Genomic DNA, 23285 nt, shown 5'->3' on the forward strand with positions numbered 1-23285 from the left:
AATTTTAAAAGTACACTTAGCTAATAGTAATTATTGATTTAGTTTGGATATTTTATTTTTTAGTGCTCTTTTTTGGAAAATTTTACTGTAAATTATTTTTAAAAAAACTTTTTTTAAACATTTCGAATACAAGGTAGAATACTTTTATGTACTTGGCATATTTTTTTTATCTTTGTAAGATTTTTTTTTAGATTTAATTAAACGGCGACTCGTAAATTTTAAAAGTATTACACTGGATGCAATTTTGCATAACCGAATGCACTTGTCAATGTTTGTGGACAAAATATAGGTTCCTTTGAATGATTAATAATATGTCTTATAACCATGTGGGAGCTTGTATCATGTGTTAAAATTACTACCCTTCGACAACCGTATAATCATGAGATATTCGAATGATAGATTACAGATTACACCGGATCATCTGATAAGACATATAAGTATCTACCAATGTTCGCGTTTTATTGCACGTTTTATTGCTTCATGAATTTGACGCTTATATCAGACAAAATATTTTCCACTAATAAAAGTCATAAAGGGTTATATTTGAAATTGAATACATATTGCAATTATATTGTTTATTCTTTTCATGGATTATATAATTTTATAATGATATAAGATCCGCTGTTAATGATGTAATGAGTGTAAAAACTCTTGACAATATCACATAAGCTTGATGAGAAACGAATGAATCCTATAAACGAGCAAGTCGGACCCTTTATGTCGATGAAGACTTGCCATTCGCAAGCAGGATGATCGACTGATAATGTAGAAAAGAAGGAAGAAAGAGCAGAGAGAAGTCGAGAGATATTAAGTCGAGTTCACGTGTACATCAAAGAGGCGTGACTTCGTGTCTCACCTGTCTCCGTCGCAACTAATTGTGATACATGAGTGACATGGTACATTGTTCCGTTCGATGCCATTCGCCTGATGTCATATCGACTCTCGCATTCTTGAATTATTCGGTCAAAATTTTTCAGGAAAAAAATTTTTTACAGAAAAATATAATATCTCGATATAAAAATAATTTTGAATAGGGACATAAGATGAATTTAAAAAGACGAAGTGAATAATGTACATCTTCTTGTATCGGAAATTATAAGTATATCATTCATAGAAATTTTTTTTAAATTAATATGTATTAATTAAATTAATAAAATTAAATAATTTCTTAGTTAAATTAATAAAATTAAATAATTTATTAATTAAATTAATATTTATTAAAATTAAAGATGTAAAATAAAAATATAGATATATATTTTGATCACAAGCGCGTAATTTAAAATGTAATGTTTCACAGCTTCCGTTTTGATGCTCGCGGTAAAGATTTCGCCAGCTGCAGCTGCAAGCATCACGGCAGTACTGACCCGCGCAGCGGTTTCAACTTGAAAAAAGACTTCTCGCCGCTGCCCGGACTACTGCGTGGGCGGAATGCATTCAGAAAGTCCGGTTGCAATAAAGTAATAAGCCTCTATAAATAGCGGCGCACACGAAGTGGCGTGGAAGGAACACCATAGAGAGGAACCGTGGAAGTACGGATGAAGAGGCTTGACCGCGAAAGTCAAGAACATAATCATAGACTACGATCAAGCGGACTCTTCGTTCTGCGCATCTTTCTCTCTTCCTCTCTCTCTCTCTCTCTTTCTTTCTCTTTCTCTCGTCCGCTTCAATCCGTTCATCCTCCTGTTGCATCGAAAGGCGACGGAAACATCGTATAATTTTCTTACCGGACCAATTAATGTAACTTTGCCACCCATGCTGCCACGCTGTCGCAAAAACGTGCATCTGCCTAGCATCTAAACTCGGAAATAAATGGCCGAGTGATGCTTAAAAATGGAAGTCTTTGATGTAATTTAGTCAGTCGCTGACATTGATTGCGATTGCGCTCGCTTCCTCGAAGCTTGTTTTGGAATACAAAATCGCCGGCCTTCTTTCCGCCGGAATAAAGTAGATTTACGACAAGATTACTCGAGACACACACTGTGTGATTTATCGATCGCCTTGACGCGTTCTCGGAACGTACGTAAGTTTAGAAAACTGCCGATGCGATGAAGATGAATGATGGACAGTTGAAAATCGGATAATTGAATTCACCAGCTTCGAGATAATTAATTTATTATTCTTTCAACTCGCGCCAGGTTTTGATGATGCAAGTGTCCTACGCTAATTATCATATCCCGATCGCGAATAAACGTCATTTCGTGTAATGGATTACAAGGATTACAAGGATTACAAGGATTACAAGGTCCTTGTCTGCAAATGTCTTTAAAGCAAGCGCGAAAACTGCCGATGTGATGAAGATGAATGATGGAATTGAAAATCGGATAATTTAATTCACCAGGTCGAGGTTTTTGATGATGCAAGTCCTACATAGAAAAAAAAAGTATCAAATCAAAACTTATATACTTAAACTAACGCGTGCATTGTTTCATATATACGCAACAATTTATAATCTTCTTAGAAAAATTTAATAATTTTAAATTTTAACAATATTATAATCTTATTTTAATATTGTAATTGTCACTTCAAGAATATATAATTATTTAATTCTACTTTAAGAAAATTATAATCTTTGATTTAAAAATGTTATTCTGTTTTCTAACTAACATTGTTTCTTTTCCATTCAAGGAAATTAAAGCTTAAATCATAAGAATATTTTTCTTGATTGAACTATATAAAATGCTTCATTCAAGTAAGCAATTATTCAAGCAATTATATTTTTCTTTAATCTCCTTAACGTAATAATCTCACTTCAAGATTTCCATATTAAAACTGAATATATCTTCAACAAGAATATCCTTTTTTTTCTGTGTACGCTAATTATCATATCCCGATCGCGCGTCACCAATAAACGTCATTTCATGCAGCGGATTACAAGGATTACAAGTATTACAAGATCCTTGTCTGCAGAACGTTTAAAGCAAGCGCGAAAAAAATTTAGTAATACTGCCGATGCGATGAAGATGAATGATGGACAGTTGAAAATCGAATAATTGAATTCATCGAGATAATTAATTTATTATTCTTTCAATTCGCGCGAGATTTTTGATGATGCAAGTGTCCTATTAATTATCATATCCCGATCGCGAAACATCGTTTTGTGCAGCGGATTACAAGGGTCACAAGGATAACAAGGTCCTAGTCTCCAAACGTTTAGAGCAAGCGAATTTAAAAAAATGGCGATCGAATCAATCTCTATAGAAATGCGGGAGAATGTTGCTGACCTTGCTACCGATTGGTAAACCACGCGGGATGTCCGTCCGGTTCGTCGTCAATCGATTAATAGTATTCAGGAACGTATTCAGAGTCCGGACACAGGCCACCCTGCAGTCGACTTTCGCCACACACCTTGCCGGGATCTCGCCGTGGGCAAGAAGGCGGTCGGCGTCTCGGCTCATTAAAGCTAATAATATGGATTTACTAATCTCTCCGCTCTTGCCGAGCGGATATAGCCGTGCGTGCTGTCTTTCCCGATATTTACTCGTTTATATTCAACAATTGAGAGGAAGAATTACGCAATTGGCGAGTTGTCGCATCACTTGCGATTTTATAAAAATCTTTGCGATTATCATCGCGCGAATAAAGACCTAAAAAAGTAAAGATTCAGAAAAAAAGGATTCGAATTTTTTTGTACCTTCCAGAGCGAGTATTAATAATAGTACTCAAAGTGACGAAACGTAATTCGAGAAGATTCATTATTCCGGAGATGCTGTAAATTATATTGAGGTAGAGGAACGCACGGGAGATATAAATCCACAGGATATTAACTGGCGAAAAAAGTCGCATATTCGTCACGTCGAAAAAATGCGATAGAGGGAAGAAAAGGCGCGACGGACGTGTTCTTCAAGTGGCGATCTCTCGGCTTCATTCGTCTTCGTAACGGTAATGTTATCGTGAAATGTGAGAAGATTGTTGTTATCTGCGTGACAAATTAATTCGAGTCCTGCTCCATTTATTCTTCGAAAAGAAATAAAATTCAACACAGCGACGCATGAGTGAAGGGGTGGAAGAGGAGACGGATAATGCGAGGTTTCAAGACCCTGATATAATTAACTGAACCTTGGGCAGTTAGCGCGTCTTGTAAGAAGTTTATCGCGAATAATGTAATCTCTCGCGGAAAACCTAATTGGACATGGCATATAGCTATAATCACCGGGAAAAGGCTGCGATATACAAGAGAATAAAAGTGTATAATGATACGATTCATTTATCCGCAAAACAGCTGATTCTTCTCGTACAAGATTAAGTTATATAATCCTTAAAACACAAAGCTAATTTATATCTCATTTTTCCATATTTTTTAAGTTGCATTTATTACATGGTAGAATTATTGTTTTAAGAACAATAATTCCATAAATAATTATATTGTTTTAAGAACAATAATTCCATAAATAATTATATTGTTTTAAGAACAATAATACCATAAATAATTGTATTGAATAATTAATTTTGTTTTCAATGGTTTGAGTTAATAATATATTACATGAGATAGAGAGAAGAAGAAAAAAATTCAGAAACATGTTTGAATAGCGTAATGCAAATTGCGAAAATTTGACTCTTACGTAAGGTAATCAAATCGTGCTTTACTGCGGGCGCGATCGTCGTAAAATACATCGGCTACTTCCACAGTGGATGAACGTAATGACACAAGCGTGTGACGTATAGATACCTGTTCTCTCGACTATTATCGGAGGATCGTAAATTTCGGAGTCTCGAGTAATAATGCGAGTGCGCCGCGATTACGTAAAGACGAGTAGATATATTTATATCCATAAGCAGCGAGTGGAGAGGATACAACCGCAAGCACTTCGTTGAAAGGTCGATCATCGACCTGCACTTCGCTCTCGCTTGCCTTTAACCGGGTTATAGCACGCGGATAAATTCTTTATTTACCGCGATGCCGACCTACACACATTTTCGTGGTAATGCATTCGAAAATGTGTCGTGAGACTAAGCAGAGGGTGAGACTGAGACATTTGTTAACAATATTATGAGTAACATTATACTTTGCGTTTAGTATTACGTGAATTTTTAAGCTCGCTTTACTCGTACAACACGTCATCGACGAGGGCACGCGATCCTAGAATTATGCATAACTTGTTTTCTCCGAGGTTGTTAAGTTATTTTTACGATAACATAATTGTCTTACAGGCTGTATCGAGGGCTTTTAACTTTTACGACGTATTTCACTCTGTTGTACGTTTTCGTAACACGTTTTACAAAATATCAAACACGGACTTAACGTAAATAATAATTGTGCTCTTTTTCCTTATACACAGAAAAAAAGGACATTCTTGTTTCGAAAATATATTTAGTTTTAATATAGAAATCTTGAAATGAGATTATATTACGTTAATTAAAGAAAAATATAATTGCTTGAATAATTGCTTATTTGAATGAAACCATTTTATATAGTTCAATCAAGAAAAATATATTTTTATGATTTAAGATTTAATTTTCTTGAATGGAAAAGAAACAATGTCCGATGGGAAAGTTTCCTCCGAATCTCTATAAATTTATTAAAGCAACCCTTCGACAGTATCACGCCTCGACGTCGAGAAAATTCCAAGCATAGTCGTCACGAGGGTGAACAAAGTTTTTTTTTCTCACTCACGTGTCTTCTACTCGACTTTTGTGTAAGGTTTGATAAATAAGCCCGTTGACACGCTTGATTTATATTTCTGTTTTCAAAAGCACCGAAGCGGACATATTTTTAAATTATCGCAAATTCCAAACATACTTATCGCTGTTTTTATATAATTATGTGTATAATATCTTTAATAAATCAAGAATAATATAATGTTATGTAAGATTAAATTAATCAACAATTAGATAAAAAATGACATAACATGAGATATCATTTATTTAATTTTGGCTCTTAAAATAGCTCATCCATACTTCGATATTTGAACGAATCGGATAATTTTTTTACCTCTCCTCTGAAAGGAGGTAACGAGAGGCACGAACGCGAAAAGTAGCGAAGGCGTAGAATCGCGGGTGGACGATGGGTGATCGAACATGCACGAAGAGGCAAGACAGAGAGAGAAGTTTGCGGTAATTACGTAAGAGAATCAATTAAGCGCGCGAATACCCGAAGAGCTATCCACCTACCTACCAAGGGTTATTAATGAACTCGTCAGATATCCGTTAAACGTTCCCAGCTCGTGCAGATGCTCTCTCTTCTCCTTCTCATTCCTTCTTCTTCTTTTGCTCGCGGACGAATAATTACTTGTAGGTTCATCGCCGTTATTCGTAGACAACGAGGACGAATCGGTAATTAATATTGGGGCTCGCGATGCTAGAGGGTGATTGCCGGGGATTTTAGCGAAGGGGCCGTTTCTAGGGTGGATCTATCCGCTCTTGATGTATCAAGGGGTGTCTACTCGGATCAAGGGTTCATCTTATTTTCGCGTTCAACACACTTAAGCTTATTGGATTTTATGGTAAACACCGACGCTCTCGATGGAGGATCGAAACTGCCGCGGGAGGTATTGGCTTGTAAAATGACGTGTTTCGCTCGAGTGAATTTTATCGTCCCGGGTCGAGGATTATTTTCGTAGGCTCGTAAAATTACTAGTCGCGTTGCGGCGCGATGGGAATCGCGTGCGTAGATTGGCGTGCTTCTCTTACGCGTTCCGATTTGGATGACACTCTCGCACTAAACACCCTCTCAAAGATTAACGAATCGTTCGAACACTCCATTTTCTATTTTCGCGCGACCCTCACGGTCGTTAATTCCAGTCAGAAAGCTTGTACGAGTTTTTCCCCGCCTGCGCCTCGAGTACACGAAGAAGAAGACTCCGTGAACCTCATAACTTACGACGCGCGACGAGCGCGTTTTAATGAATTCCACGATTGTGCAAAGCCCGGTAATGTGTTTAGATAATTCAGATTAGATATAATCGGTAGAATAATCGCGCACTTATGCCAGCGCGTATTCAATTGCGGCTTGCAATTACCTTTCACGCAGCCCATGCAGCCGTGATTAATCGAGACGCATCCATGAATTTATGGATTTCATTTAATATCTCAATGCACGCCGGGAAAGTATAATTGAAACACGGCCTTGCCGATTGAAAGGCAGACATCGGGAATGAGCTGGGAATTAAAAGGTACTTAACAATATGACAAAGTAATTAACCATAAAGAAACTTTAATCAGATAACGTATAGACCGCGATGCATACAGTTGACTGTACTTGGCCACGATAAATGCAATGACGCAAGTTTCTTCTTGGAAAAAATATTATTAATATTTCAATACAAACAAAATATAAGAATTATGCACATGTATCTGTCCCATCCTCATCTTTCAATTATAAATCATAATAGCGTAAAAAAAATCTATTCTACGAATCTATATACATTATTCATGATCATTTTATATTTCCTCTCTTTTTTAAAGACAATAAATTTACACTACACATTAGCAGTTAACATCTGATTTAATTTAAAGATAATGTATTCATTAAAAGTAGTTATATTTCTTGAGATATAAATGTGTAGAAGAAAGGTAGGAAAGTTTCTATACGGTTTAAATTTAAATTATTACACAGAAAAAAATAAGTGTCAAATCAAAACTTATATACTTAAACTAACGCGTTCATTGTTTCGTATATACGCAACAATTTATAATCTTCTTAGAAGAATTTAATAATTTTAAATTTCAACAATATTATAGTCTTATTTTAATATTGTAATTGTCATCCCAAGAATATATAATTATTTCATTCTATTTTAAGAAAATTATAATCTTTGATTTAAAAATGTTATTTTCTACCTAACATTGTTTCTTTTTTATTCAAGAAAATTAAATCTTAAATCATAAGAATATATTTTTCTTGATTGAACTATATAAAATGGTTTCATTCAAGTAAACAATCATTCAAGAAATTATATTTTTCTTTAATTAACGCCATATAATCTCATTTCAAGATATCCATCTAAAACTAAATATATTTTCAAAACATGAATGTCCTTTTTTCTGTGTATAAATCCAAAGGAATTCTATATTAATTCAACGTGCAAAATATCTCGATATTACGAGTTCTAGCAAAATGACGCAACGATAGCTCGCTAACGACACAAGCAAGTTTCTCGAGAGCGAGAGATCCACAAAGAAACGCAGAAGGATGCCATCCTAATCGCTCAAACGATGGACGGGTCGATCACACGCACACGCATATACATTCATAATTTCTCCTCTTCTCTCTCGAATGCGTTATCGCTCCCTCGCTCTAACGACCAGTCAGTCACTCCGCGATAAATTATAGCCGTACGGAAGGAACAGCGGCCAGTTTTTCGGGCCGGTAGTGTGGGTGGGCCCGTCGTATCTCGTCGAGCACGCGTGCACGCGCGCTGGATACGCGTATGTATCGTTGCGTGATACCCGGCCAACAAATTTCCACCTGACTACCGGCTAACGATCGCGCATGATCACCGCGATCGGGATATTTTTGATCTCGCCCAGCGGCCTTTTTGTTCCTTTATCTTCCGCGAAGTCGCCCGACCGGTTACGCGGCTTTCCTCTCCCGATTAAAGTTTCCGTCTCCCTTCGTTTCGCAGTAGTACGTCATCCGTCATTGTGCGCGCCGATCTTGTCGCGCTGTCAGCGACACGTGAGATACGGAGTAGAGCGTCGGGGTGTCGATGAGAGAGAGAGACGCGAGTGACGCTTCTTGCGGCGTGCCGCATTTTTCGCGTCCGGCTGCAATTTCGCGCGATGCTATGCCTCTGATAATTGACGAAAGGAAGTGCAACCCCTGCGCGCCGCGCGGGACGTTACTCGAATTCCGGCTACTCGAACTAACCATTTCTTCCTGTTTGCTCGAGCACCTGTTCGCAGAAGAGCGAAGCTCGATAGCAACAATATTTCTTCCTACACAAAAAACGACATTCTTGTTTTATAAATATATTTAGTTTTAACGTGGAAATCTTGAAATGAGATTATATTGCGTTAATTAAAGAAAAATATAATTGCTTGAATAATTGTTTACTTGAATGAAAATATATTTTTATGATTTAAGATTTAATTTTCTTGAATGGAAAAGAAGCAATGTTAGAAAATAACATTTTTAAATCAAAGATTATAATTTTCTTAAAGTAGAATTAAATAATTATATATTCTTGAGGTGACAATTGCAATATTAAAATACGATTATAGTATTCTTGAAATTTAAAATTATTCAATTCTTCTAAGAAGATTATAAATTGTTGTTGATTATAAATGAAACAACAAACACGTTAGTTTAAATATATAAGTTTTGACACTTATTTTTTCCTGTGTATAATGTCGTACAAATTATTCACACCAGATCCCTCTCTTTGAATATATTTATATAAAATAAAATTTATTAAATTGAACGAGAAAATCGTAGTAAAAATCCGCTAGAAAAATGGAAAGTCAAATTTTCGTTGAGATCATGAATTGTAATTTTTCCTTAATACACATATATTTTTTTCATATGTATATTTTATATATATTTTTCATACATATATATTTTATATATATTTGTCATATATATATATATATATATATATATATTTTTTTTTTAACTTTAAAATAATTTAATAATTTCCAGAAAAATATCTCTCTTATAAGTACAGAGTCCATTTGTCAGTTCGATATATACGGTGCGCAAAATATTATGTGTGTCGTAGGTTGTGCAGTTTAAATTACATATCGAGGAGAGAGATTCGGACCCTCTACCATATTTTCTTTTACAAAATATGTGTACGCGCGTACCATGTGATACGACTGGAACAAGAGTTGAAAGGCAATTGGTCACGCTACGAAATATCACTCGTGGGTAAATATTACGACCGAGGGACATTAAGAGAGGCAGGAATTTTTATTGCCGGTTTTGCAATAATTGAAGGTTCGGCGTTAATTGTCGTAAATGTACAATTGTATCCACACCCGTTGGATAATGAAGAAACTGTCGTTACACGAAACGCGCATTTCTCTCGATGTGCCCCTCCCTCCCCCCCTCCCTCCCTTATATACGTCGCTCGCGTGCGAAAAAGTGCGCCGAAAAGCACGAGTTATATCCTATATCTGCTTTCGCTAATAATTTCCTCAATCTCGTTAACAATGAATCACGCAACACTTTGTTGCGCACGCAAATGAACGGCCAATCGTACGATCCGCGACGCTATCCGACGTTTTCTGACTTCGCTCGTCTTCCACGAAAGTCGCCCGACCGGTTACCTTCTGCCTTCCATAAATACTATTCTACCCTTCGTCGTAATGATGTCATCCATTACCACTACCACGATCTTTTTTTTTTTATCGCGTTTTATCGATGGACGAAATATAGATATCTCCAAAGCGAATGGCAGTTCATACGATAACTTCAATTAAGAGAACGATGTCTCTCGAATACCCGATCGTTTTCTTTTCATCTTCTCCGCTACCTCGTACTTTTTAAAGTCATCGCCAAGAATTTATTTATGACAAGTTCGCAATGGAATCTATTAACTTTATATATCCCTGATACATTTAATTTTTTTAAATGGCTATTGAACAGAAAATTAGACTCGCAGTCTCAACAAAAATCAACATTATTTGGCTATCAATAAAAAGTGAGATATTATAATTTAATTTAATTTAATTTAATTTAAATTAAATTAAATTTAATATGTAATTCTATACAAAAATGACCATCTCTTGGTTCGCATCTTAAAATATACAGTCCACATACGATAATAAGACGCATATTTCCCTAATATAGTCGTCAGGCAAAGAAGGCAACGAGGCGGAAGAAGCAGAGAGGAAGAGAGAAAACCATAGCTTTTCTCGTGTGCTGGCTTGCTAATAATTTACCGAATCTCTCAACGATGCCACGTGTCACCCTATGCGAATACCGCGTGCTTGAAGAATCCGTGACACGAGGCGGCAACAGCCCACCCACGTACGCGTGTAAGTCCCCTCTTTTCAAACACACACAACGAGACACTCTCACAATCCGGACCCGGGGATTGTGTACGTTCGTATGGCAGAGGCGAAGACGCGTTTATCACATCGTTGTTGTCGACGACAGGACCACTTCCGGCCCGCATTTGCGCGCTTCCCTGTGTCGTGGAACGACTCTCTGCGAGGGACTGTAATGTGATTGACGTGTTTTAAATCGTCAATCGTTTTCATGCCCGGTTACATAAGACTCGACAATCGACACTTGTTTCACAGACGGTAAAATGTTGCCCTTTCTATCTGGATTCTTCGCAGAAATATGTTATTTATGTGATTATAATTAAGCAAGTGCTATTATAATTGATGTATAATAATTGCATTGTATTACATAATACAATTATTTAATTAAAAAATTATTTTATTTAATTAAAACATTATTTAATTAATAATTGTTAAACAAAATATCATATAATAATATATTAAAAAGTTTATACTTATAAAAGAAATTTTTGAAGAGTGTTATTTTTTTCATATTTAATATCTTATTAAAAATAGAAACGACTCTCAACCGTATAAAATATATATATCGAATATTGCCTTTATTCGGCAACTAACTGAAACTGGCCAAGTTTCCTAATATGTACAACTCGTGCACGCAGTTAAATGGAGATAATTTTCATTTTATACAATGAGCGCAAATGAGGGAACATGTTTGATACGTGTAAAACCACTGGTACCCGATGTAAGCGAGCATATTATAATGTAAGTCGTTGTGACATATTCGGGACTTACGTGACTGAAGCGAGCTGAATTAGTTGCGCCCAGGTAGGAGAGTAAAGACGCGATCATTATGTCTTGGAGCGACGACAGGTCCACTTTCGTGCTCCGAGCACTTTCTCCTCTCGTGAATTATTTGCCCTGAAGAGATTGACGTATTCTGTTCGAACGGCTACGAAAGCCATCAATGCTGTTACCAGAAAGGTTACCTGAGCATTAGATATATATATCGTGAATAGAAGACTACTGAGGCTCTTGAGAGCTTTAGAAAGCAAACTTTTCGAATTAACAACTTTTATTCGGGCTCCAATCGTCATGTCCACGCCATAGTTGAGTATATCAAGCGTAAATTTACGCTGCCGTTGTTGACGACAACGGCCATTTAAAGCACGTCCGTTATTCCAGCGCGCATTCACGACCGTTTCGATGTGTCTGTGCCAGAGAAATGATTGATGTCCTCCAGAAGGTACAATCTACCAATCTTGAAGACAGTGTTTCCTTTGCGATGCATTCGTTCATCGCGAAGGAAGAAAACACTGCTTTCAAGACTATATAAATTCCGAAAGAATTTATAACAAGAGACGGAGATTCATTTTGTCATCTCAAGTTTATGAGTCGTGATTAGCGTATATATTATACGGTCAATCACAATGCCGACGTGAGGAACGTAAAACTAGTTTTATACAGATATTAATCGTTGTTGTCCTTAGATTGATTAACAGAGATAGAATAGTAATCATCGAGATCAACGTTGCGATCGTAAATAACGACTATTGAACGAGCCATCCTCAAATAGAGCTTCCACGAATTTACTACACGTGTCACGCATCAGGTCCTTACGCGTATAAAACGGTTATAAGAATTCGTGATTGATGTCACGAGGCGCGAGTATAATTTCCGTCTATAAAGGCGTACGACAAACAGCTTCCTCCTGAGACACCTACGCTCGCGTTGTGTTATTGCTACGCGTGTAAATCTTGCGGACGACATCGTGATTGACGAGACCGCATTGAGGGTCAAACAAAGTTGACCGAAAAAGAATCGCTCGTTTGTTCTTCGATAACGACAAAGAGATCTATCTCTATTCGATAATTGTCAGCGAAGCGATTCTGCGCGATATAAAAGAACAGCTGATTAATACTTGGGCTCTATTCAGAATTTTTAGCCGTTCGGTGCTTTGAATGTGCGATGAAACAATAGACGGAAGAAATCAATCATTACTTTCCATATGAATCAAAATACGTAAGTAAAAATAAGAATTTTTTTTAATTGGCTAAAAGATTTTTTGGGTTTTCAAAATTAACACATCGGTTATAAAATAATAATAAAATAAATAAGTTATATAACATTAATTATTATATATATTAATTATTATATACATTAATTATTATTTGTTAATAATTAATAAATAAATTAATCAGAAATATTAAAAAAAAATATATATAATTCGATTAAGAACACATGTATAAATATATACTCCTGGACAAAATTAACGCATAATTTTTTTTCACTTTTTCTTTAAAATTTTTCGTTACAATTTAAATAATAAATAAATTTACTATTTTTATTAAATAAATTTTTTTTAAAAATGTGAAAAAAAATTAATTTTGTCCAGGAATATAGTTCATGGACCAAAATCAAATCTCGCGATGAGTACGCGTTTCGATTTCCTTTCACTGATAGGTTCTTGATATCTCCCTAGATACCGATTAGCGGCGAACTCAATTTCTAAACGCATAATCGGCCGCGTGTGCCTCGCATTACACCTATGGGGCCGCCTGTCCGTCAATCTGGGGGCTCATTAGCGGACTCGGTGTACGTTCTTTCTGCCGTTTATTAACCGTCGGAGATTATCCCGGTGTGTAACGACGAGGCTGCACATCTGGCGTAAACAATTTCTAATTAACGACACTTTAGCGACGTGCCTCTCGGTGCTCGTTCCATCGACACTGCATCTCGATAACGTATTGGCTCTGGTACCGTTATCGTGTCGCGCGATACCGCACGCTCATCATTTTCCCATATCGACATGGCTTTTTAATTACTTATTAGCTGCTAATTTATTACCGTGAACATCGTTTGAGTATGGTTAATCAAATGCCTTGAAACCCATGAAAGATTACCAATAACGTGCATCTCTTTGTACAGCTACTGTAAATTATTTTCTATTGCCACAATTTATTTCACAAATTTTCTCGTTAACGAGCTAAATTGTAATATCAAGCAAATGGCCTCGATAGAGCTCGAATGATTGCCAATATTATAAATGTCTTTTGTTATGATCGATTATATATTTTCTATTTCTTTGTATCTGATTAAATTCGCACGCGTTCCATATCGGAAAAATCATCCTGGATCTCTTATTAATCAATGAATAATCCGGATAGCGAAAAAAGTTGCTTCCGACTGTGTAAGAGCCCATTTCGTGCCAAGTTACACCCACAAGAAGTTTGATATTAATTTAATCGATTGATATTAATTTAATATATAATAAATAATTTATAATAAATAAACGTAAAGACATAAATTAATTTAAACGTCAAGAAGATTCTATTTTATAACGTTATATAGGGCCGAAATATGAAAATTGACTAATATTGACTTAGCTATTAATTAATTCCACGGGGACAAAGTGAGCCAATGACACGTGAATGTTAGAAAACAAGACAATGACACACAAATTAATTATGTAATATTTCTAAGAAGAAAAGATATGTTAAAAGAATTGTAAGTTTTAAATAAAATTATTTGATTAACGCTTTTAGGTTAAATGATACAAACTTTATTAAAATGATAAAATTATTCAAGTAAAAGATTAACCTGCGGCTTCTTGATACATATTTTAATTCTTTTCTAAATAATAATTTATACCTATACATTTTATTTAATTATCAATCAATTATGTCGATTATCTTTTTTATCTTTAGTATCTAATTATTAATTTGTGTACAATTTTTTTTTTCTTAATTATGTATTTCTTCGTTTTATCACATTTTATTGCGCCATTATTCGCACTTTATATCAATATAAATTTAAATAAAGAATTTTTCGTAAGGATATTAAACGTATTAAACAACTTTTAAATACGCTTATCCTATCACCCTTCTTTTAAGATCTAATTTCCTATGCTTATCTACGCGGCCGAGAAAAAGTTTAATCCGTGCGATGAACCGCAGACGATAATATCGCAGACAAGAATGATAATTACCGAAGTCATTAATAGGTCGTTAAGCGGGATTTCATTCGGATGATAAAATGAAGACTCGTAAGACTCGTTTTTGATGCCTTCGAGACATTGCTTTTTCGCTGTTGCTGCTGCCCAATGGAACGGAAGCTACCCCGCGGTTGTTACATAATTAACAGACGCGAAATTGACGGACGATTATCTCTATGTAGATAATGATAATGTCGACATGATCACAACTTTTCGTGTTCCCGGTGATAAAGATATATTTCTTTTATTGCGCAAATCTTTTTAAACCAAAAAAAAGAAAAGGATTTTCTTTAATTTTATAAATAAATTGATGAGAATTTTTATAGATATTTTATCATAATATGTGAGTTAAAATTTTTAATTTCTAAAAATGAATATATATTATATTATATATAACTCACGTTTCTTAAATATATGCATATACTTGATTTAAATTACTGTAGTAATTATAATTTTTATTTTCAGATGTATAAGAGCCGAGCAGAGATAATTAATAATTATTATCAATTTCGGATTAAATATGAAATATTGAATACTGTTGAATTTTCGAGATAAAACGAAATGTCAACGAATATATTTATCGAATTTCTTGGAACCGACAGAATGAATTCCTTCGATATGATATGCAGATTTTCAGCTCGTCCTCGTATCGAGCACATTGATTTGATACTACCTGAGATCTAAGGCGTACAAGTAAGTAATAGCGCCATTTGTTGCACGCGACAAGCAAGTAGGAGCATGCATGAAACGAAAACGGCGTAATTTTATCAGAAAATACATTTTACGATATCTGGAACGGACGGAAGCCATTCATAGGTTTTGTAACTGCCTCCAGGGCCGTCGTGCGCGATCCACGCGTGCTTCTAGGCTTGGTTTGTTATCGTGTTCAGCCGCGAAGAACGAGAGACACCTTCGATTTAACCCTAACAAGAGATCGATGGATCCCGCGAGACCGCCCGATACGGAGCAAGCACGCCTGGCTGTACATATGCCAATTGTATAACGTATGTACATATATATCAGCCGTCCCATTCGATCGATCGGCCATGAGAGAAAGAGAGAGGGGCGAACGAAGCTACGGGAACCAGATCCGCGAATTAATGCCTCTTTATTTCGCCGCGAACACTTCGTTAAGACTCGATATGTCCGCATAATGTGCTTTTTATCGAATCAATCGCTCCCTTAATTGCATAACGCAATCCCAATTTTATTCGCCAATTAATAATGACAGATATCATCGAATCGCTCGTCTTTCTTTAGAAATAGAATCATTTTTCAAACAATTCGCGAGACATTCGGCGCTCTTTTAAGCTTCAATAAAATATTATCCATGTTTATATATAATTACACAATAAAATATCAATGTCCATCGAATGTTAATTACGCGGCGATTCCTCACTGCGTTGCTATTGGTGGAATTGCGCGATCGAGGCAACGAGTTTAATGTTCGTACGTCAATATATCCATCGGTAAATATAAAACATTCCGCGTAATTTTTCAAAGTGCCACCCACGCATTCGTGACGAATGTCCTTTCCCGATGTAGCATCAATTCGAGCCTCGTTAACGGGAAATCGGCTCGTGCACACGACGTTGCACATCCCGAAATTAATTAGCCATAACTTTCCGAATGGATTTTAGCGCGCGATACCGCCGGCTTTTATTGCGCCTCGCGCTTTTTCGATAGCGCTTCGATATATCGTCGATCGCGATGACGTATTACGGATGTAACTATGCAATATTCCGGAGCGCGGAACTTTTATTATTACGGACCTCGTCCCCTTTTTGACGGGACAAACGATAAGCGTAAACGCGCCGCTTGATCGATCGCCGTCGCACACTTTCCCACGTTACGATTACGCGATGCAATTTTGCTCTAGAATGGCAATAGCCGATGTTGATTGTATCCTTTCTGTCTCTTATTCAAGCTGCTGTTTTCGCGACAAAGGCCGGTAATATTTCATTAGATACAATTGTCTTTAATTAATCTCATCAATTAGTCTTTATCTGTGATTTGTAAACAATTTTTATTCCTTGTGCGAACTGCAAATAATAATCGATCAAGTATATTTTTTAAATCTCTTTCTTATAGATAAATAAATTATTTTTGCTAAATTTTATTTTTTAATTAATTTAAAATTATCTTAACTATAATTATAAATATAAATACAAATATAAATATAAATACAAATACAAACACATTTCACAGTTTATTGTATAAGAAAATACTTGTAAAATGCGCCTAATAATTTTTACACGCGCTTGATATTTATATTATTATACTTTACAGGAAAATTGCAGCGCGCAATGTGTTTACGAGGCTCGTAACGAGAAAATACTTTACCGTAATTATATTCTTCGGTAAAGTAGCCAATAATGGGAGAGGAACTTTGCCGTATTTTAATTACTACGAGCACGAAAGTCTCATAAAATGCGTCGGGTTAGCAATATTCGCCGATTAGATTCGTTCATCTCTCTTTTTTCTCGACGCTATAAATGTAAATATATATGTAGAAATTGTCGCGATTATATCGCTAGATGTTAACGCACGCAAACGCGCGAAAAAGAATACCCGTGATATCAATGAGCCGCCGCATGAGAGTAACACGCGCAATTACGGTAATTAGATTTTATAGTCGTCGTCTTAACTACTCGTGTATATGCGCCTCGTATCTACCTGTCGCGGAATTACGCGTTGTAAAGACATAATAGCAAAAGGTGATCCAATAATATCTCTCCAGGCGAGAGCATTTATCTATTCGTCACGGTGTTTGGTATAATGAACGGATCTGACATAATGGCGATACATTACGATTATCAAGTTCGCGCGCGATGAAGAGATGTAACGAGAGCAGTTTTCACTTAAAAAGATGTCGTCACGTATAGCACATTAATTACACGATACAGAAATAAATATGTTATTGTGAAATTGTAATCGCGTTCTAGTAGAGAGAGTGTGTAAAGATACATGTATAATAATTTATATATTTATATTGTTTTTTTAGATTTATAAGCTGTACATTATAATGTAATAGAACGCGAAGGCTGTATAAACTGTAACGTAAAGAGAGAGATAAATGAATTTCAATTATATAAATTTATCGATCTAATTTTTGCACAATAACACAAGTCTCGGAGATCCGCCTAGAAAATTGTTACTTGCGTTATACCAGATGAGAAATGGCTGCGCTTGATTTATGAGGCAGAGAGCGGCTATTTCTCCGACTGCTTAACTATTGTTTCCTGACAATAAGCGTATATCAGATATGAATGACACGAAGAAACGTTTTCTATCATTCATCAACCGGCACTCGGCCGGGAAGTAAAGTAATTACACGTTTTCCTGTGTCACTTGAAAGGACCATCTATCTGCGCGAAAGGTGCAAAAACGCGGCGATAATGCCGACATACTTCTTTCCGAGAGCAGATGATAATTAACTGTCCGGTCAATAATTTAAGATGCTGTAATACATTGTGACTCGTTCAAAATGAGTTTCGCATAAACAGGTAACCAAATTGTTCAGTGTCATATTGTGTGTATTTTTACTTTTTCCGTGGCGGCAAGTCATATGTTTTGCTGATAAATGTGCGTTATCCTATGTATATATCAATTAAACGTGATGAAATCGATAAAGGAGATCTTAAATCATTTATTATACACGTATAACTATGAGAAACCGCGTATTCCGCTATAAATTACGAGATTATTCGCTCACTCTTTCTCTCTCTTTCTTTCTCTTTTTCCCCCCGAACGCGTTCTTCCAAATATGTTTACATATTTAAACAGTTGTATATCATTCACCTACCAAAGCACACACAAGTGCTGCAACGAACGTGTATGTGTGCGCGCACGCCATATGTTTCGCTTAATTAATTATTATTTAAAAATCGTGACAACCGATTCCGCGAATGTGAGCGCGTATTATACACAAATCGTGACAGTAGTAAATTGCAGCCGTTTGTAACAAACATTCTCTCGTACAATAGCGAGAAACATTTTTTCTCTCTTTCTTTCGCAGTTTAAATATTTCTTCTCTGACTAAGAAATTTATATACACTCTGATACTCGAAGCTATTATACTAGCTCCTAATGAGAGATTCTATCCGCGAGTATTGGGCAATCTCTCACACTCCAACAATGAATGCTTGTTTCGTCATTTTTTGAAACGCGTATATTCCGTATAATATAATCTTCGAATATTAAATTACACTATTTCTGAGAAAGTTATAGAGAGCTCTTATGTAACAAACAATCATTCCATTTCATTTGAACATTTGCGTTTTGGGAATATATGACTTGTGTTAATTAATGTCGTATTATTATTTTTTTGCTATGATATTTGTTCACATTAATATGAAAACCTATATAAAAATATTTTTGGAATTTTTGTAAAATTGTAATATGGATCTGTCATATTCAACACAATATAAATCAACGTTCTGTATAATTTTTGAATATTAAATTATGCTGTTTCTCGTAGAATTGCGTTTTAGAGAATTCTTATGTAGGCAAACAATCATTCTATTTCATTTGAACATTTACATTTTGGGAATATATGACTAAGTGTTAATTAATGTCGTATTGTTATTTTATATGCATTTTTTTGCTATTATATTTCTTCACATTAATATGAAAACCTATAAAAAAAATATTTTTGGAATTTTTATGAAATTGTAACATGGATCTGTCATATTCAACACAATATAAATCAACGTTCTGTACAATCTTTGAATATTAAATTATGTTATTTCTCGTAGAATTGCGTTTTAGAGAATTTTTATGTAGGTAAAACAATTATTCTATTTCATTTGAACACTTATGTTTTGGGAATATATAGCTTCTGTTGATTAATATCGTATTATTTTATACACATATTTTTTGCTTTTATATTTGTTCACATTAATAAGAAGACCTATACAAAATACTTTCGGAATTTTTATGAGATTGTAACGCGTCATATTCAACACAACAATGTAAATCAACGTCCTGTATAATTCGTTCTGTATCTTTGAATATTAAATTAAGCTATTTCTCGTGAAATTGCGTTTTAGAGAATTCTTATGTAGGCAAACAATTCTATCTTATATGAACACTTATGTTTTGGAAATATATAGCTTGTGTTGATTAATATCGCATTATTTTATACACATTTTTTGCTTTTATATTTGTTCACATTAATACGAAGATCTATGCAAAATACTTTCGGAATTTTTATGAGATTCTAACGGGTCATACTCAACACAACAATGTAAATCAATGTCCTGTATAATTCGTTCTGTATCTTTGAATATTAAATTAAGCTATTTCTCGTGAAATTGCGTTTTATAGAACTCTTATGTAAACAAACAATCATTCTATCTTATTTGAACACTTATGTTTTGGAAATATATAGCGTGTGTTGATTAATATCGCGTTATTTTATACACATTTTTTGCTTTTATATTTCTTTACATTAATAAGAAGACCTATACAAAATATTTTCGGAATTTTTATGAGATTGTGAGAACGCGAATCTGTTGTATTTCGGCGCAACGATGTAAATCATATGTTATAGTAATAAATGGAAGCGTGACGCGTCACACGAGCGATTGCCATAAATTTCACGTTTTTTAGCACATCTCGGTAAACAATTTTTTTAAATAACTCTCATCAACGAAAACATCGCGGAATGAATTGCTGTCATGCTCTCTAGATGACTTTGCGTAATTCAATATAAATCGCATTAAATAATGACATCGATAACTCACCAGAGGAAGGCCGATCCGAGTATCTGGTGCAATAGACCCACGCAGGCCACAACATCTTCCCAGGATCGGTCCCGGTAGATCCGGTCGCTTTGGACGTCGTGTTTTCGGTCGAAATTCCGGTGGGGGATGCGTTGGTCGTCGTCGTCGTCGTCGTCGGCTCCGAGCTGCTCCTCTCGGACGCGTCGGAGGACGATTCCAGGAAGTCCTTCGTCAAATCGATCGGCCTCGACGACACTTTTTTAGGTCGAGACTTTTTCAGGGAGATCGGATCCGTGATTCTCCTGCCAAAGTCCCCCTTCAAAATATTGTCTATGCTAAACTTCAGGCCCGCCTGATGTTGCAGATTGTTATTATTGTTGTGATTGTTGTGATGATGGTTGCCGTTGTTGCCGATACTATTCGGCACGATACCATTCGCAGCCGGAGTTCTTCCGTTCTCCTCCCTGGTGCCGGTTGGCGATACCGGGCTTCCTGGGTCTCGCTGCAGGAGCTTGTTAACCGAGAGTCGATGCTGGTGCACTGGATTCGCCGGCACATGCTGCACCTGCGAGCCTTGCTGTAGGTGCGTGTGAGGACTGGGATGGTGCAGATGCTGGCTGTGATGCGGCATCAACGTAGCAGTCTCCCGTGGATCTCTACAGGCGGCGGGATGAAGAACGCCAGGTGTTGTCGCCTGGAGTCCGGCGACCGTCATGGCCGACGGCGGTGACAACGAGAGTCTCGTTACCAATGATACGCTTACGTGCGTACGGTGCAACCTCTCTACGGTAGGATAAATGATCTCGTGACCAATATTGTGCTGGACCCGAGGTGGATAATCGGAGATCTCAGATTCCCTGGAAGAGTATCGGGAAAATAGATGTTGCTGATGACCAGATTGGTACCTGGGTACGATAGCCTCTTGAATCGCCTCCGGCCGACCGGGCGACGAGGCGGTGGCCGAAGAGGAAGCTGGGGATCTGACGGAAGACGCCGTAGGAGATGACGGTGGCTGACTGTAACCGGGCGGACTCGGTGCCGACACGTGATTACTTGATGCGCGCTGATAATACAGGTCGTGGCAGCTGGTGGAGCTGGCCGGCGACGGTGTCTCCGACGTTCTCATGTTTTCCTCGTCCCGGAACTCGCCGCGACCGGAACTCGCGGATTCCTGATCGTGGTACCTCATAGTCCCGCATACACGCATCCCGACCACGCTGGTCGGCGTTGGTTCACTGCCTACGCTCAATACCTCGCTCGTGTCGCTCTCGCAGTCGCTGTCCGCGTTGCTGCACTCCGTTCTTCGCGCCCGATCACGTTTCTCCGCATCCTCCGGATCCTGATCCAGCCGCGAGATCAGGTGATTCGACCTAGTCTCCGATTCCGACCCGGTGTCCAGATCCATCGGTGGCGCCGGGGATGTACTCGACATTTTTTTCTGAGAGAAGACACCCACCTCGCTCATTGACAGACCCAGTTCCCTCGGTTCGATCACGATGAAACTTTCGTAGGCCGTGTCTTCATGATGCCTTCTCCTTCCTAAGAAGACATTTCTTTAAACTGATTGTACTATTTCCTCGATGTTTAATATCATTTTAAACAATTTACCTTACGGAAGTATTCAGTTTCTGTCTAGCATCGACGAACGACGTCATCCTCAGATTTCTGTCTTAGTCACTATCTTCAAGACTTCTTTTTAACATACATGATGAATGAGTAGGATGGCATGACGTAACAATCCTAAGATTATTCTTCCGTTTAACAAATTCTCTTTCGCGGTATCACACTTCTGACGGTTACATCAGCGTCTGTCACCGGCTAAACCATAACCTCACTCTTCATTCCGACGGACAGCTGGCAGGCTACTTACGAGTAGTTATCCATATTTCATCCCGCTTTCATCCTCGGTTTATTTTTTCCCGTCGACTCTCTGACAATATCACACCACAAAGTACCTCGAATCCGAATTCGATAGTCATCTGTGGCACGGATAATCTTCAGTTGGTATCCCTGTATTTAATCGACAATCGAGCGAGCCCGCGCAAGGAGCGTATCCTTTCAAAGTCCTCGCTATATTATCTCGATACGATGCACTCTCACATACTTTAGAGTCCTCGATCGACGATTCAACGGTTCTCGAAAGTCGCGTAAAAGATCACCGCGATCCCGGACGCGACGAAGAGGAGGAACGTCAGTGGCGCTCTTCGTGTGAGTGAAAACGTGGAGCCCTCCGCGATGCTGGGAGTATAGACGCGGGTTTCGACGGAGTCGTTGTGCGACGTCGTGAAACCGGACCGGGCCTGCTTGTCCAGTTGGTTGCCGCGGAACGTCTGCGGCGAGGAAGCGGCGGGAGAACCAGCGATGGGCGTTACTGGGCGTAGACGCGTACGCCTTTCCCGACGGCGATCCCGGTGGGACGCGGACGGCAGACGGTCGCGCCATCTGGCGGCCGCCGCGCCAACTCGCGCGCTGGAACGCCTCGGTCGCCCCCATCCCGCGAGGCGACGTCGCGACGGGCTCGCCCCATTGGTCGGCCTCGCCGCGTTCCACTTCCGCGGCCAACGTCACCCACCTCGGGCCTCGATCTCTCTCTCTTACTCGCCCCTCTCGCTCCCTCGGTTCCCCCGGCATCGGCCGGGTAACGCGGGGTCTATCGGGGA

General features: G+C 37.5%; 1 protein-coding gene across 4 annotated transcripts in view; it reads right to left on the minus strand.

Moving 5' to 3' along the window:
- The window catches only part of LOC105247868 (homeobox protein engrailed), a 75756-nt gene extending 52749 nt beyond the window's left edge, over positions 1 to 23007 (minus strand). The window contains exons 1-2 of one of the 4 annotated variants that reach the window (XR_003123693.1): positions 22234 to 23007; positions 20647 to 22164 (exon numbers count right to left, since the gene is read on the minus strand). Coding sequence is in view for 3 of the 4 variants with exons in the window: in XM_011252304.3 (XP_011250606.1) it covers positions 20647 to 22090 (1444 nt within the window). In the remaining variant the exon portion in view is untranslated. Of the gene's footprint in view, positions 1 to 20646 lie in introns of all 4 variants that reach the window. The other 3 variants (XM_011252304.3, XM_011252306.3, XM_011252307.3) reach the window with 3 other exon arrangements.
- Between the last annotated feature and the right edge of the window lie 278 nt (positions 23008 to 23285).

This window comes from Camponotus floridanus, unplaced genomic scaffold (genome assembly GCF_003227725.1).
Source record: "Camponotus floridanus strain SB8 unplaced genomic scaffold, Cflo_v7.5 scaffold91, whole genome shotgun sequence".
In the NCBI taxonomy this organism is placed as follows: Eukaryota; Metazoa; Arthropoda; class Insecta; order Hymenoptera; family Formicidae; genus Camponotus; species Camponotus floridanus.